Source organism: Sinocyclocheilus rhinocerous, unplaced genomic scaffold, assembly GCF_001515625.1.
Source record: "Sinocyclocheilus rhinocerous isolate Xijiao unplaced genomic scaffold, SAMN03320098_v1.1 scaffold748, whole genome shotgun sequence".
In the NCBI taxonomy this organism is placed as follows: Eukaryota; Metazoa; Chordata; class Actinopteri; order Cypriniformes; family Cyprinidae; genus Sinocyclocheilus; species Sinocyclocheilus rhinocerous.
In genome coordinates this window covers 273,721-289,091 of record NW_015650693.1, presented here as the reverse complement: position 1 = coordinate 289,091, position 15,371 = coordinate 273,721, and the positions used below count along the sequence as shown (strand labels likewise).

General features: G+C 36.9%; 1 protein-coding gene across 1 annotated transcript in view; it reads left to right on the top strand.

Annotated features, from left to right (window-relative positions):
- Nucleotides 1-13,576, top strand: part of LOC107712173 (uncharacterized) — a gene marked incomplete at its 5' end in the record, with an annotated part of 36,838 nt that extends 23,262 nt beyond the window's left edge. Inside the window, 2 exons of the mRNA XM_016517327.1 lie at nt 13,047-13,331; nt 13,419-13,576. Of these exons, the coding sequence (XP_016372813.1) occupies nt 13,047-13,331; nt 13,419-13,576 (443 nt within the window). The remainder of the gene's footprint in view (nt 1-13,046; nt 13,332-13,418) is intronic.
- Between the last annotated feature and the right edge of the window lie 1,795 nt (nt 13,577-15,371).

The window sequence follows — 15,371 nt, the reverse complement described above, 5'->3', positions numbered from 1 at the left end:
AGCTGTTTTGATGTATTTTAAAGAGTTGGCAGTCAAAATTAAAATTGCTGGATGATAGATACTCTTCATTCTTTATGACAAATAAGAATGTGAATTACAGAATGTACAACGTTTTTAAAGGGGTAGTCACTGGTTTTTTTCTAGGCTTGATTGTGTTTATGGGGTGCAGTCTAACATGTGTTAATGCTTAGTTTAAAAAAAAAAAACGCATTCTTTTTCACATAATTTACCTTTATTCTACACCGTTCTGCCCCTTCTCTGAGAAATGCGCTGATCATTTCCTGCTTTTATGAAGCCCCTCCCTCAGAAATAGGCAATGGGCTCTGATTGGTTAGCTAGCCCAATGTGTTGTGATTGGCTAAACCGCCTCAAGTGCGCGTCTAAACGTCCCGCCCCTCACCCCAGCGGCATGTGCTCGGTTAAGTGGCGTGCACAGACCTCCGGAGGGGCAGGGGTGAAATGGCGTTACAAGGGCACAATCACGGAGGGGGGGGATGGGGGGATGGGGAGTCGTATATGGGTTTGTTCCCCCTCGGCTAGGGGTGGGCGATAAGGCAAAAATATCACGTTTTCTTTTTAGAAATATCACGATTCACAATTTATCACGATTCTTTGTCATGTTGGTTTTTCTATTTTGTAAGTTTTCTGAGCATTACAACTAAACTAATTTCCCTATTATAAAGACAAAGCCTTTCAAGGTAACAAAATATAAAAGAGTATGGCAGATATTTAGGCCAAAGTGGGTGAAGATAAAAATCTTTGTCATTATGTCATTCTTTTATCTTTGTTATTAAAAAATGAGAACAAAGATACACATTACAAATACACATAATATATATATAAAAAAATAAACTGTTTTATTTTCAGGTAAGCTACAATAGGTGTATTTAGCAGGAGCATTCAAAAAATTGAATGAACAAATCTAAAAATAAAACACTATATACATTGATTCCTATTAAAGCAACTGTATTAAAGTTTTTCAGTCAAGAATAGGGAGTGATTTTTCTCTTTGTGTTTGGCGTTTTATTAACATTAAAGGAATAATTAACCCAAAAATTAAAATAGGCTAGTGTTTTATTTTTATACCTTCATTTACTCACTCAAAAGTTGTTTTAAATCTGAATGAGTTTCCTTCTTCTGCTAAACATAAACGCTATTTTGAAGAAGTAGAACAGTTGCTGGTCCACAGTGACTTCCATAGTATTTTTCCCCCCCTACAATCAAAGTCAATGTGGACCAGCAACTGTTTGGTTACCCAGATTCTTCAAAATATCTTCTTTTTTGTTCAGCACAAGGGAGAAACTAGATATAGGTTTGGGACAACATGTGAGTGAATAAATAATGACAGAAATTAAATTTTAGGGTGAACTATCCCTTTAATTACAGTCGGCAGCATGTAGCCTACTGTCCAGGGGTGGTTTCAGGATTTTCATTTTAAGGGGGAAAATCATTTTAACCAATGAAAATGGCAACATCGTTTTCTAAAGTATATGCGTTCATATGTGCTTCATTTTCACTGGAGGAAACCTGTGGTGTGGGGTGAACGCAGCGAAAAGGCTACAGTAGATAGGGAACCGATTGCTCCCCGAGTTATCTGTTTTTGCAAATGAACTCTTCACATGTATATAATGCATTTATTTTTTACAAATAAGCTCTAGGTAATACTTGCCTTTTTGGCTACATTTCCTGCAGATGCAGAAGATCCCAGTTACAGCTACAATCAACAGAGATACAGTAGCAGCTGCAGCAGTGATCAGCACAATCAGAGATACAGAGTCTGGAAGATCTGAAGGACACAGTCATTAGTGCGAGTGAATGTGTAAATAATCACAAAATATCATCACAGACGTACCTGAACATGGTTGACAGAGTTGAGTGTTGTTGAGATGTGTGTATAACAATCTATCGATAAACACACACCTTGTCCTCTGTTTCTCGCTCTGCGCCGCCGCGGTCTGCGGATTGAAAAAGAATGCGCTGAAAGACGGGGAGCCGATCGAAGTCTGACTCTGCCGCCGTTTTCATATGAAATTTAAAGGGGACTGAGGCGATCACGAATTCGTGTACAGTTTATATATAAATATAGACTATATTTATATTTATATAGACTATAGCCCCCCTAAAAATGGCCTAGCGACGCCCATGCTACTGTCCCTTTAAGACCTGCTCGCATCTAATATACAGACACGCATCCGTTTCTCTGTTGTTTACATTCATTTTAGACATAACCAACTAAGTCTTTACATAAACCTTGTGTGTTTTGACAGTATTAGCACAAAACATAACTTCGTTCAGTAATCAGGCACTGTTTGACGGGCTTTTTCGTTTTCGTGCGCGTGCTTAGAAGCGCTCAGAAAAAGCGCTCGTCAGAACAGCACACGAATGAAAAGTTTAACCAGTAAGGCTTTAAAGCAGATGCAAAAAATTTACTTTGGAAGATCTGAAGGACACAGTCATTAGTGCGAGTGAATGTGTAAATAATCACAAAATATCATCACAGACGTACCTGAACATGGTTGACAGAGTTGAGTGTTGTTGAGATGTGTGGTCTGGTTGCTGATGGGATTGTTGAGCACACAGCTGTAAGAATCGTCCAGACACTCAATCTCCAGAGGTAGAGAGAGACTGATGCTGAGATCAGACACACTGATGCTGGACAATAAACTGTTTCCTTTGTACCAGGAGAGAGTCACATGACCCACCACATTCACTGAACACAGCAGCACACATCTGGACACTAGTGATCCTGATGATGATGATGATGATGATGAATTTTGCGAAGAGTTACTGCTGATGACAGGAACAGGCAGACGAGCTGGAGAAAGAGAATAAACCGAATTAAGAGTAAGGGTGATTTTTTTTTTGTCAGTATTTGATGTGTTGAGTGAAAGTTCATCACACACAGACGACAGTGCAAAACTGATTGCAAAAATGCCTTAAAAAATTGCAAAAATGCCTAAAATGTCATTACACCATTAAATGGTGGAAATAATGACTTTCAGAGAAAATGACAGACAGAATTCTCCTGTGATGACGTGCATAAACTGGAACAAATTCGTTCAGTAATCAGGCACTGTTTGACGGGCTTTTTCGTTTTCGTGCGCGTGCTTAGAAGCGCTCAGAAAAAGCGCTCGTCAGAACAGCACACGAATGAAAAGTTTAACCAGTAAGGCTTTAAAGCAGATGCAAAAAATTTACTTTTGTGATTGTGAATAAGTGCAGTGTCCCGTAAGAGTAACTCTACTGCTGAGTTAACACTAATGTATGTCGCGTTGTACAGTATATTGATTCGGTGGCGCCAGAACTTCAGCTGATAAAATGTGCGCTGTAGCACGATACAACGATATTTGTTCAAAAGCAGATCATGGAGGCATTTTTATCGTCCACGATCAAAAATCTTCATATCGCACACCCCTACCCTCGGCAGAATTCGCGGACCGGGGGCACGTAGACAGAATTCTCCTGTGATGACGTGCATAAACTGGAACAAATGCAAATATGTGTGCAAAGACAATAAAGTTTTGTTGGACGTTAATAGTAGAAAAAGTCAACTTGAAAAGTGTTTTAACACTGTTAGAATTATTAACAATTATTCTAACTTGTTCTTTCTCTCTTGCGAGTCCTCTCACACGGCTGTGGGAAAGCGCAAGAAACAGACAAAATGCCTCATTCAAACACCTTCAACTATTTAATGTTTATAAGTTTTTATAAACAAAATCACAGTCTAAAAAAGAATACATAAGCTTTTTTACCTTTTTATGAGGTGATGTGAATATCCAATAGAAGTATGTATTACATCATGTAACCTGAGATTTGAAGAAAAAAAGCAGTTCTAGCCAACCTTTTCTGGGCTACTGTCCAAGATAATGGAGGCACACAATAGTGAGAAACTCCAACTCCATGTTTCTCCTGTACTCCAGGGATAACTGAGTTTATACAAATGGAAAAAGGAAGAACAGGGAAGAAGGGAGAATAGGGAAAAGATGGAAATTCAGGCTAAGAACTGCTTTTACTTCTATCACTCACCATAGACAGTAAGGCTGAATGTGTTGAGCGGCGTCACTCTACTGCTGTTGGTTACTTTATAAAGTCCATCATCGGTGTGAGCTGAATGAGAGAGAGAGAGAGAGAGAGATGCAGAGTGTGTGCAGAGCAGGGGGACTTGAGGAACAGTATTAAAAACTGCTGCTTTAGAACACTGATTTTGAAACTTGTGAATCCATTAGAATCGTTTGAAGACAGAATCGCTAATCATAATAGATTTTTACGTGCACCTCTAGTTTTCTCTTCTTTATGCTCAAACAGCAACATTACACACTAACTAACGTTAAAAAAGTGAAATCACAATCTACCACCCCTTTAATACGTGGACATGGCAACGTTGCAAAAGAGAGCACTTTTGATTTCACTTTTTTGATTTCATTTAGTGTTTAGAGTGACTGAATCTCCCTCCGTCACTGATACTGACTTCACTTCATCACCACCAAACACACCTGAAGAACAAACAAGAACATTAACTCAATAAAAATAACTTTCTGATACGTTTAGTCATTGCACTTTCAATGTATACTCATTAAAAGGAACAGCAGCATGAACACAAAAGTATTTGAGTGTATTTTATGCTCAAACAGCAACATTACACACTAACTAACGTTAAAAAAGTGAAATCACAATCTACCACCCCTTTAATACGTGGACATGGCAACGTTACAAAAGAGAGCACTTTTGATTTCACTTTTTTGATTTCATTTTTTGTTATAGTAACACATGCAGCTTTCACGCGCATCTGACAGAACCGCTGTATTGCTGTTAATGGTTATTTTAGCAAATGCTCTGTAAATTCAGTTCAACAGCATTAATTTGAAGAGGGTAAACGTTATCACTCGACTGAATCTACACATGCATTTTAGGTGTTATTGCTCCGTCCAAGCAATAAATGAACGTCTTTGAATGAGCACTGTAGCGTATTCTTCACCGCTCAGGTAATGTCAATACGACCCATTTTTGACAAAATGATATTTTAAAATCAGCCAGGGCTATAGAAATGCATATACACCTGAAGAACAAACAAGAACATTAACTCAATAAAAATAACTTTCTGATACGTTTAGTCATTGCACTTTCAATGTATACTCATTAAAAGGAACAGCAGCATGAACACAAAAGTATTTGAGTGTATTAGTATGATACAACTTGAAAATAATAGACGTGAAATGAATGATGTAAATACAGAATTATGTTTTTTGGACAAATGAAAATATAAACAGAACTATAAAATACTTACCAGCCAGACTCCACAAGCCCAAACAAATGAAAATAAACATTTTCTTCAGCAGTTCACCAGACAGCTTCACCACAGTGATAATAATCAGATCCTGACACTTGAAAATATCAAATGTGCTGTCAGTCTGTAGTGTAGTGGTTTAGTGAAACTCTATAGTGCATGTGAATAAACTCCTCCAGTAGCACCGCCCTTCAAAGTCTGGATAGACTGCTCAAAATGACACTGTTTGAGCTACAAAAAGAAGAGAATGTGAACTTCAAAAAATATATATGTTTATTGACTGATAGCGTTTGACAGTTAAACCGTAGTGCTTTTATTTTGGCAGACCTTAAAGTGTTTGATGAAATAGAGTTTGTGTTGAGTAGCATTTATTGTGGTTCTACTGTGGCTTTGTTTGGAACTTTATACTACCTACTATTTTATACATTTTATATATAACTACTGTTGTAAAATCAAAATCATATCAAAATCATGCTGATAATAAAGGAAAAAATAGCAATCTTGATATTTCTTAAATATCACGTTTTCAATATAAAATCAGGAACTCATTATTTGGGCATTTTTTGCCACAATAACTTTAGCCCCTGTTTATTTCAGAAATGTTTCAATGCATCAGTCAAGATCCAAAAGGAATGAAATAACAGACTAATTCCATTTTGAGAAATAAAACAATGTAAAATGCTTAAAATGTAAGGACACAAGTCAGTTGTTTTTAAACTTAAATAATTACTGAAATCTGTCTGTGTGGGCGGTGCTACTGGAGGAGTTTATTCACACTCACTGTAGAGTTTCACTAAACCATTTCAATCACTACAGACCAACAGCTTCATTTGCTTTGTTACAAAACATTCAACAAGTGCCCGAACTGATTATTATAATATTTCTGTTGTGAAACTGTTTGGAGTGCTAAGAAAATGTTATTTTTTTTCGGTTTGTGCTTATGGAGTCTGGCTGGTAAGAAGTTTTAAGGTTTCAGTTATCTTTATATTATCATTTATCCACATAAACACAATTCTATGGTTATTTTAGCAAATAGTTTGCTCCGTAAAGTTCCAACAGCATTCATTTGAAGAGGGTAAACTTTATCACTCGACTGAATCTACACATGCATTTTAGGTGTTATTGCTCCGTCCAAGCAATAAATGAACGTCTTTGAATGAGCACTGTAGCGTATTCTTCACCGCTCAGGTAATGTCAATACGACCCATTTTTGACAAAATGATATTTTAAAATCAGCCAGGGCTATAGAAATGCATATAAATATTTACAAGTAAATCTCCATATTATGCGTATTAATATTTACAAGTAAATCTCCATATTACACGTAGGCTAGCCGTCTTTCTATACCCCCCCCTACATCTTGTTTTGACGTCCATCAGGGGGGATCAAGCCATCTTTAGGGGGGTCAGAAACCCCTCCCTCCCCGTAATTCGCACCCTGGATCTGTCTTTTGTGTGTAAATGCCTTTTGTGCCATTTGCGCCTCTATAGGCTAAATGATGGTCAGTGACCCTGGGACACTGGAATACATGTATTGCATTTATAAATACTTGTTGTGGTGCTGTCGTGTTTGTAAATCATCTTAATAATACACAGCCGAAATAAAAAATCTTACTGATTTATGTGCGCTTCTTTTGTAGAATGTCGGGTCTTTGAGCTACAAAAAGAAGAGAATGTGAACTTCAAAAAATATATATGTTTATTGACTGATTGCGTTTGACAGTTAAACCGTAGTGCTTTTATTTTGGCAGACCTTAAAGTGTTTGATGAAATAGAGTTTGTGTTGAGTAGCATTTATTGTGGTTCTACTGTGGCTTTGTTTGGAACTTTATACTACCTACTATTTTATACATTTTATATATAACTACTGTTGTAAAATCAAAATCATATCAAAATCATGCTGATAATAAAGGAAAAAATAGCAATCTTGATATTTCTTAAATATCACGTTTTCAATATAAAACCTGGGACACTGGAATACATGTATTGCATTTATAAATACTTGTTGTGGTGCTGTCGTGTTTGTAAATCATCTTAATAATACACAGCCGAAATAAAAAATCTTACTGATTTATGTGCGCTTCTTTTGTAGAATGTCGGGTCGGCATAAGTGATCTCTTTGTCGCGAGTCTCAGCTGTGTCTACAAAAGTAACCTCAGGAACTCATTATTTGGGCATTTTTTGCCACAATAACTTTAGCCCCTGTTTATTTCAGAAATGTTTCAATGCATCAGTCAAGATCCAAAAGGAATGAAATAACAGACTAATTCCATTTTGAGAAATAAAACAATGTAAAATGCTTAAAATGTAAGGACACAAGTCAGTTGTTTTTAAACTTAAATAATTACTGAAATCTGTCTGTGTGGGCGGTGCTACTGGAGGAGTTTATTCACACTCACTGTAGAGTTTCACTAAACCATTTCAATCACTACAGACCAACAGCTTCATTTGCTTTGTTACAAAACATTCAACAAGTGCCCGAACTGATTATTATAATATTTCTGTTGTGAAACTGTTTGGAGTGCTAAGAAAATGTTATTTTTTTTCGGTTTGTGCTTATGGAGTCTGGCTGGTAAGAAGTTTTAAGGTTTCAGTTATCTTTATATTATCATTTATCCACATAAACACAATTCTGTTCTTTATTATTTCCATCATTCATTTTGCCTCTGGCTTTATCAGACAACTATATTATAGTATAGTATAGTCAAAAGTTTGGACACACTTCCCATGTTTGTGTCCAAACTTTTGATTGGTACTGTATATACAATACAGTATATAGCCTAAATAAACAGAATATATATATAAATAAACACATTTTTGCAATGATAACTCAAATGTGGTGATCAAACACTTATAATGATGTGACAAACATAGGCGTATGTAGTGAAGACAGGGTATTTAACAATTTAACAATAAACTTTATTATTCAAAATGAGTCTGACATCAGTGCACGTAACAGTAAACTTCACTTCACTTATTATAAATAACTTAAATAACACAAATATAACAAAATATATATAACTTGAATTAAGAAATTAAACAAGGTAACTGTGTAGGGCAAGCAAGCTCCTGACAAACCAAGAGGGGCAGGTTTATGCAGGAAGCACAGCTTTTCCAAATGTAAACATCTAAAATGAATAAATAATAATCATGAATAATATTTTCCCACAAATTCTGTGTTGTGTATTTTCTGGTAATCAAATGAACATGCAAAACATGAGGATTTGTATTTAAATAAGTCTTTTTGCAGTTTAATATTCACAGATAGTATATATATATGCCCTATGTACTGACCTGTTTTTTATTTATTCATCAAAAATATACTTAGCATTGAGTCTCTCCAAGTAGGTGGCAACGTAGCGTTAAATCACCATTCAACAGACTCAAGCCACCACCGCACTGCCGTCTATTGGACTGCAGAAAGATACTAACTTTTCAATCTGCTACGTTAATGACTGTCCTGACAAACTATGCTGACACCGTGTCTGCGCCGCAACAGGACGCGACAAAGCGACCACTGAAAATCATCTGCACTTTGTGTCAGCACATCATAAATAGAATAGAACGAGGCATGTGGAAAAGGATTATTTAGAATTGAATATGCACTACTTCAAGTGGGTTTGTGTTCGCACTGGTGTGTCGGTAAGGACAGCGGAGGCAGGATTCAGTTCCAGATTTTAATAAGTGATTGAGAATTAACAGCAATTGACAGCACAGTCAGACAACAGGGCATTTCTTGTTTAGGCACAGGTTGTGGACATTTATATAGATGTGGTCTGAAATTAACAAGGAATAAACAGAGATAACAATCAGTAGACTGTAATAACAATAAATCGACATAATAGGCAAGAAACAATAAAGTAAGCGTAGAGCCCTGATCCAGTGTGGACAGCCTCAAGCTGTTGGCTTACCTCCGGCCTTTTTTTCATTAGTTATATGTTTAATTTTTTTGGCTAGTAGAAATAATGAATGGCCGGTAACTTAAAAATTTAGTAGCCAAATTGGCTGGTGAGTGAAAAAGTTAATTTCAAACCCTGTATATAATCATATTCTTCAAGTATTTAACATGTACTGCAATTAAACATAATTGTAGTACTGTGTAATGCCGCTAGGTGGCACATGAAGCTCACAGATAGAAGTAGGTGAAAGGTCATTATATTTTGCTGCGTCATTAAGTAGAACGGTAAATATGCATAATGGCACGTAATTAACAGTCCACACGATATACAATATTCAATACTATGAATTTAGTACCTATAAACATCACTTAAATATATGAACTGAAGAATTAAACTTGTTAAGAAGGCCATACAGCAGATGAACTTGTACACACGAATTGCTATCGCTGCTCCAGTGAGTAAACAAGCTAGCGATAATGTACTAATACAATTATACCGTCACTTGACAAACATAAATAAAGAATCTCCTAGTAAAGTATATCAAAGTACACTTACATTGTTTCAATGACTCACGAAATAAATGTCCACCTTATGGAAAATTATCGTTCTTGTTCAGCCTCAGAACACTTGATGCTCCCTTCTCTTCAGTGAGCGATCATTGACTGACGTCACACAATACCAAGCGCTCTTATTGGCTGTGACTTCTTATCAAGGCGTCACTTTACTCCATCCAGTGTAGACAACATCACTGATTATAATGGGTTCTATTCTACACTGGACACTAGCGAAATTCTATTGTATTTTGTCGCGCCGCGCAATGTGATGTGACAGATGTAATAAGCATGAGTTCTGGGCCGCGGCGCGGCCGGTGTAAACACCAGCATTGACTGAGTGGCCGCGATCAGCTCCGGTGGCCGTAACACAGGCTTTAATGCGCCGTAGATGCGTGCCATGATGCGCAGACCAGCTCTAATCTCTAACGTCACTGAATCTGCTGTTAAAAATTAACCATCCATTCATCATATCATGCAAAACTAAGAATTAGAATCATTGTAATGTGACGATCAAGGGTGGGTGGCGGGCGGAAAATTTGAAGCAGCGGACTCGGGTAAAGTTTGAGCTCATCTGCGCATCTCTACACTACACTGACCTGGGTTGCCAGTAGCAAGCAATGGAGCGCGCTCTGCTGGACAAACTAAGTAATTACACCATTCAGAAGCATTTAATCTGCGTTATATGTTCTGTAAAAAAAAAAAATTTCATATCGGCGGCATATTCGCCGATACCGATATATCTGCGTCAGGCTCATATCGGCCGATAATATCGGCAAAACGATATATCAGTCGGGCTCTAATTTTGATAGTATCACACAGCTGCTGCAGATTTGTCAACCCCACATCCATGATGTGAATCTTCTGTTCCAGCACATCCCAAAGGTGCTCTATTGGATTGAGATCTGGTGAATGTGGAGGCCATTTGAGTATAGTAAACTCATTGTCATGTTCAAGAAACCAGTTTGAGATGATGTGAGCTTTGTGACATAGTGCATTATCAGACATCACTAGATGGGTTCACTCTGGTCATAAAGGGATGGACATGGTCAGCAACAATACTCAAGTAGGCTGTTAGTGCCCATCTGGCACCAACAACCATGCCGCCTTTAAAGTCACTTAAATCACCTTTCTCCCCCATTCTGATGCTCTGTCTGAACTTAAGCAGATCGTCTTGACCATGTCTACATGCCTAAATTCATTGAGCTGTTGCCATGTTATCGGCTGATTAAATATTTGCATTAACAAGCAGTTGAACGGGTGTACCTGTGGCTGGTGAGTGTATATACTATATAGACTTTCAGTGGGGTTAAGGTCAATTGGTGGTCAATTCTTGTGTGAAAATGAACCCTTCTTTTCACACCTTTAATATATATTATTTTTTCTCTTGACCATAGATTGCAAAAAATCTCATCTCAGCACTTTTGATGAATGACTATGCTATTTTTAAATTGGTAATTTCATCTGAATATCAACATTTGTGAGATTTAGTCAGTCGAAATAGTTTTGAGGTCAATTGATCTAATTTTGTATTTCTGGAAAACAGTGATCTGTGACAGTGTATTATGTTGAATATCAAGGTTTATTGTGTCTGTTTGTTGATGAGGGATACGTGGATACATTATTGTGTTTAGAAAGCCGTACTTTCTTTTGTGAAGTAAAAAGATCATATTTGACAATGGGGTAAGATGACCCCCCAGAATTGACAGAGGGACCCAAGTGGCATGTTGTTACTTGTGTTATTATTTTAAATGTAATACTTATTGTAATTAATGGGGTTATATTTGAATGTTTCCATGAATTATATGTACATTTCAGACATCTTCGCTTTCATTAGAACCTACAGGTTAACTGAATCAAATCTTTACATTAAGATTCATAGTGTTGCTAATATGACATATATTTAATTAAAATATGGATAATGAACTATGTAATATGAATCTCTTGTACTGGGATTCTGCTTTGCCTGTCATCGGTTACTCAGTTACTCAACTAAATTGTCAAAGTAAAATTTTACATAGAATAGTTTATTTAGGGTTTTACGTTAATCACTCTTAAAATATAAATATTGACAAGAATTATATCAAAAGTCATTTATACAAGTTTTTCTAGGGGGGGCTTCTTACCCCAGGTAGGGGGCAACTTACCCCTCTTTTAATATTAGACATTTTGTGCTATATAACTAATATAGCTAATGTAATATAGCTAATATAGCAAAACATAAGTAAATCCAAATCATATATTTACATGTAATCATTTAGCAGATGCTTTTATCTAAAGCGACTTACAAATTAGGATGATAGAAGCAATCAAACCAACAAAAGAGCAACAATATGTAAGTGCTATCCCAGTTAATCTAACACAGTACATGTAGGAAGTTTTTTTTTTTTTAATAAATAAATATAAAAATATAAAAAGATGCAATCCCGCACACTATCAATACTAGCTAAATATTGAAGTTTATTGTCACAAGCACAAGCAACGCTTCGGTCCACTGACCTTCATCAGGCATATGTGCTTATTTATCAATAAATAAATAGAAAAATAGATAGTAAGATAGTATTATGGGTCAAGTGTTGACGAAAAATGTGTCTTTAGCCAATTCTTGAAAATTACTCAGCTGCTCAAGCTGAGATAGGCAAGTCATTCCACCAGCAGGGAACAGTCAATGTAAAGGTGTGTGAAAGCTAGTGCAAATTGATGAACAGTGGTGTGACGTGCTCTTTTTGGCTTGTTAAGAAAGTATTACAATAGTCCAATCTGGCTAGAACAAGAGCTTGGACCAGGAGTTGTGTAGCATGCTTTGATAGGAAGGGCATAATTTTCCTGATGTTGTACAACGCAAATCTGCAGGACTGGGCGGTTCTAGCAATGTGGTCTATGAAATTCACCTCATTATCAATCACAACTCCAGAGTTCCTGGCTTTCCTGGAAGGAGTTGTGATGAAACACTAGGGTTGGCCGAAATAGAGGTAGAGTTGAGTGTCATCAGGAAAAGCCATGTCTCTGAATAACAGTTCCTGGTGACATGTAGATGGAGAAGAGGTCCAAGCACTGAGCCTTGAGGTACTAAAGTAGCTAGATGTTGCAACTTTTAGACACCTCACCCCTCAAAGACACCCTGAAGGACCTACATACATATACCTATTATAAGTATGTGTGTGTGTGTGTGTGTGTGTCTTTTGACATTAATCAATGTCACCATTACTGAAAATATTATAAAATGACTGTAATTCTGTGAGAATTACAATCAGCATTTTATGACACTGGTTTATTTAATACTTTCTTAGATGTATTCTCCAATATTTTCCAGCTCATCTGCCTGTTCCTGTCATCAGCAGAGACTGTTCTGTTCTCAGAATCTACCAGAATTGTTCATTGGTGTGTTCAGTGGTGAATGTGGGTCATGTGACTCTCTCCTGGTACAAAGGAAACAGTTTATTGTCCAGCATCAGTGTGTCTGATCTCAGCATCAGTCTCTCTCTACCTCTGGAGGTGGAATATCAGGATAACAACACCTACAGCTGTGTACTCAACAATCCCATCAGCAACCAGACCACACATCTGGACATTAGTCAGCTCTGTCACACATGTTCAGGTATGTCAACGGCATTATACTTTTTTCTACAGAGTAAATGAATCATTTTTTCTATTTTTTTATGTTGCTCATTTCTTCTTTTACAAGACTACATCCACTGTTGTGGTTCTACTGAAGTGGTGATCCGATTGGCTCTCTCTGCTCTGGTGGGCGTGGCTGCTTTTGCTGTGCTTGTTTATGACATCAGATCCAGAAGTCTTCTACAGAAGATGAGAGAGCAGAAATCAACATCAAACTCTGATTAATCAGATACTCAGGATGAAGAAATCAAGAAATCCTTTGAGTAAATAGCATTCACAAATATATATAATGTAATTGCTTATTCATTTTATCAATTATATAAAAAATGTATCAATTATCTTAAAGATTTTAGCGTATTTTAGCTTAATTCATAATGCAAATCATTCTGCTTTACAGAGAACAATGCTTTGCAAACCCATTGTGATTTATTAGACAATAAGTTTGTGTATAAATGTTTTTGTGTGTGTGCCTGTGTGTGCCTGTATTCTGTTGTATTATTGTAAGTTTCAGTCTCAAAGTTTACCGCTCAGTGAGAAAATGATCTGTAGGTACACCTGTAGTTATCTGAATAAAAACTTTGGGAAGATTAATTGCATTTAATAGATTATACTTTCAATAAAACATTTGAAATTGGTTTGAAAGGCTATTTTAATGCATGTTTGGACTGAGGTTTTGTTACATTTACACTGATCAGCAGGAGTCTGCCTAATATTAAAATATAAATTTAATATAAAAAATTGAGAAGGCCTTTGACTTTCTATCTCCTGATAATACAGAAATAGAGAAAGTTACAGGCACACTGGGTTCCTGCTTGTTCTGTAAACGTTTGTGAATGTTGCTGCTATCAAAGAGGGGACCCAACACATATCACTGAGAGCTGCTATCAGTTGTTTTTGGTTCACCTAGAGCAGATGGAGGAGGGTTTGGGCCCTGGCGTTGTGGCAGCGGCCGGAGACCTCTCACAGGAGCTGGATTTCAATAATCTTGCCTATAAAAGGAAGATTTTATATTGGTCTATAGTTACTCAATATGGTGTTATCAAGATTGCTCTTTTTCAGAATGGGTTTAACAACTGCAGTTTTCAGGGAGTTTGGTAAAGTCCCAGAAAGAAGTGTGGCGTTCACCACTTAAGAGATCTGCTTCTAAACAGGTTTAACACACTTTTGAAAAAAGATGTGGGAAGTGTGTCAAGATAGCAGGTTGACGATTTTAGGTGCTGTACTATTTCTTCCAAACTTTTGCTATCAATTGCTTTAAAAACACACATAGTAACTTCTTTTTGATATTGCGGTCGAATCTGTCTGACCTCTGCATAACTTGAGGATGCGCTAATCGCCTTTCTGATATTATTGATCTTCTCAGAAAAGAAGGAAGCAAACTCATTGCATTTGCTGTCAGAGAGCATTTCACTGGGAATCTGAGGAAGCATGAGGAAGAATTTTTCATCCAATACTGTTATCATTAACATAGTTGAGGTTGTTTGGAGTATGGGGTCACATCACTTGGTTCAAATTTTCTGTGCTCGTTTTGTCAGTTTGACCTAAAGCCAACACGTCCGCCCATGGGGCTGGACATTCAGAAAATGTAGAAAGTAGGCATGTATTAATCTTACTTTTTTCAGCAAAAAATGCAATAGAACTATTAGTATTAATTGTCAACATTGTCTTGAGATGTTGAAAAAGAAAATTAAGTAATATGTTGTTCGTGTTGTTTTTTATCGCATTTTGAAATGCTCCTGAGATAAGTTGCCTGTTTAGGGAATAAAAAAGGATTATCCTCAATACTGACAATGAATGGTGTCACAAGGTAAATTGTGCCCCCAGTTCTGGTTATTTCATTATTGTGCCCCTTGATAAAAATTATCTCAGAGAAGTGGGGTGGGGTGTGGATGGAGGTTATAAATCTCATCAAGGAGAGCAGATCCCCCTCAGTAGAAATCGCATTCCAAATCTACACCCCTTCCCGGCCTCTAGGCCCCCTGTACACAGTCTCCTTTTCTATTTATTTTGAGTTGAAAAA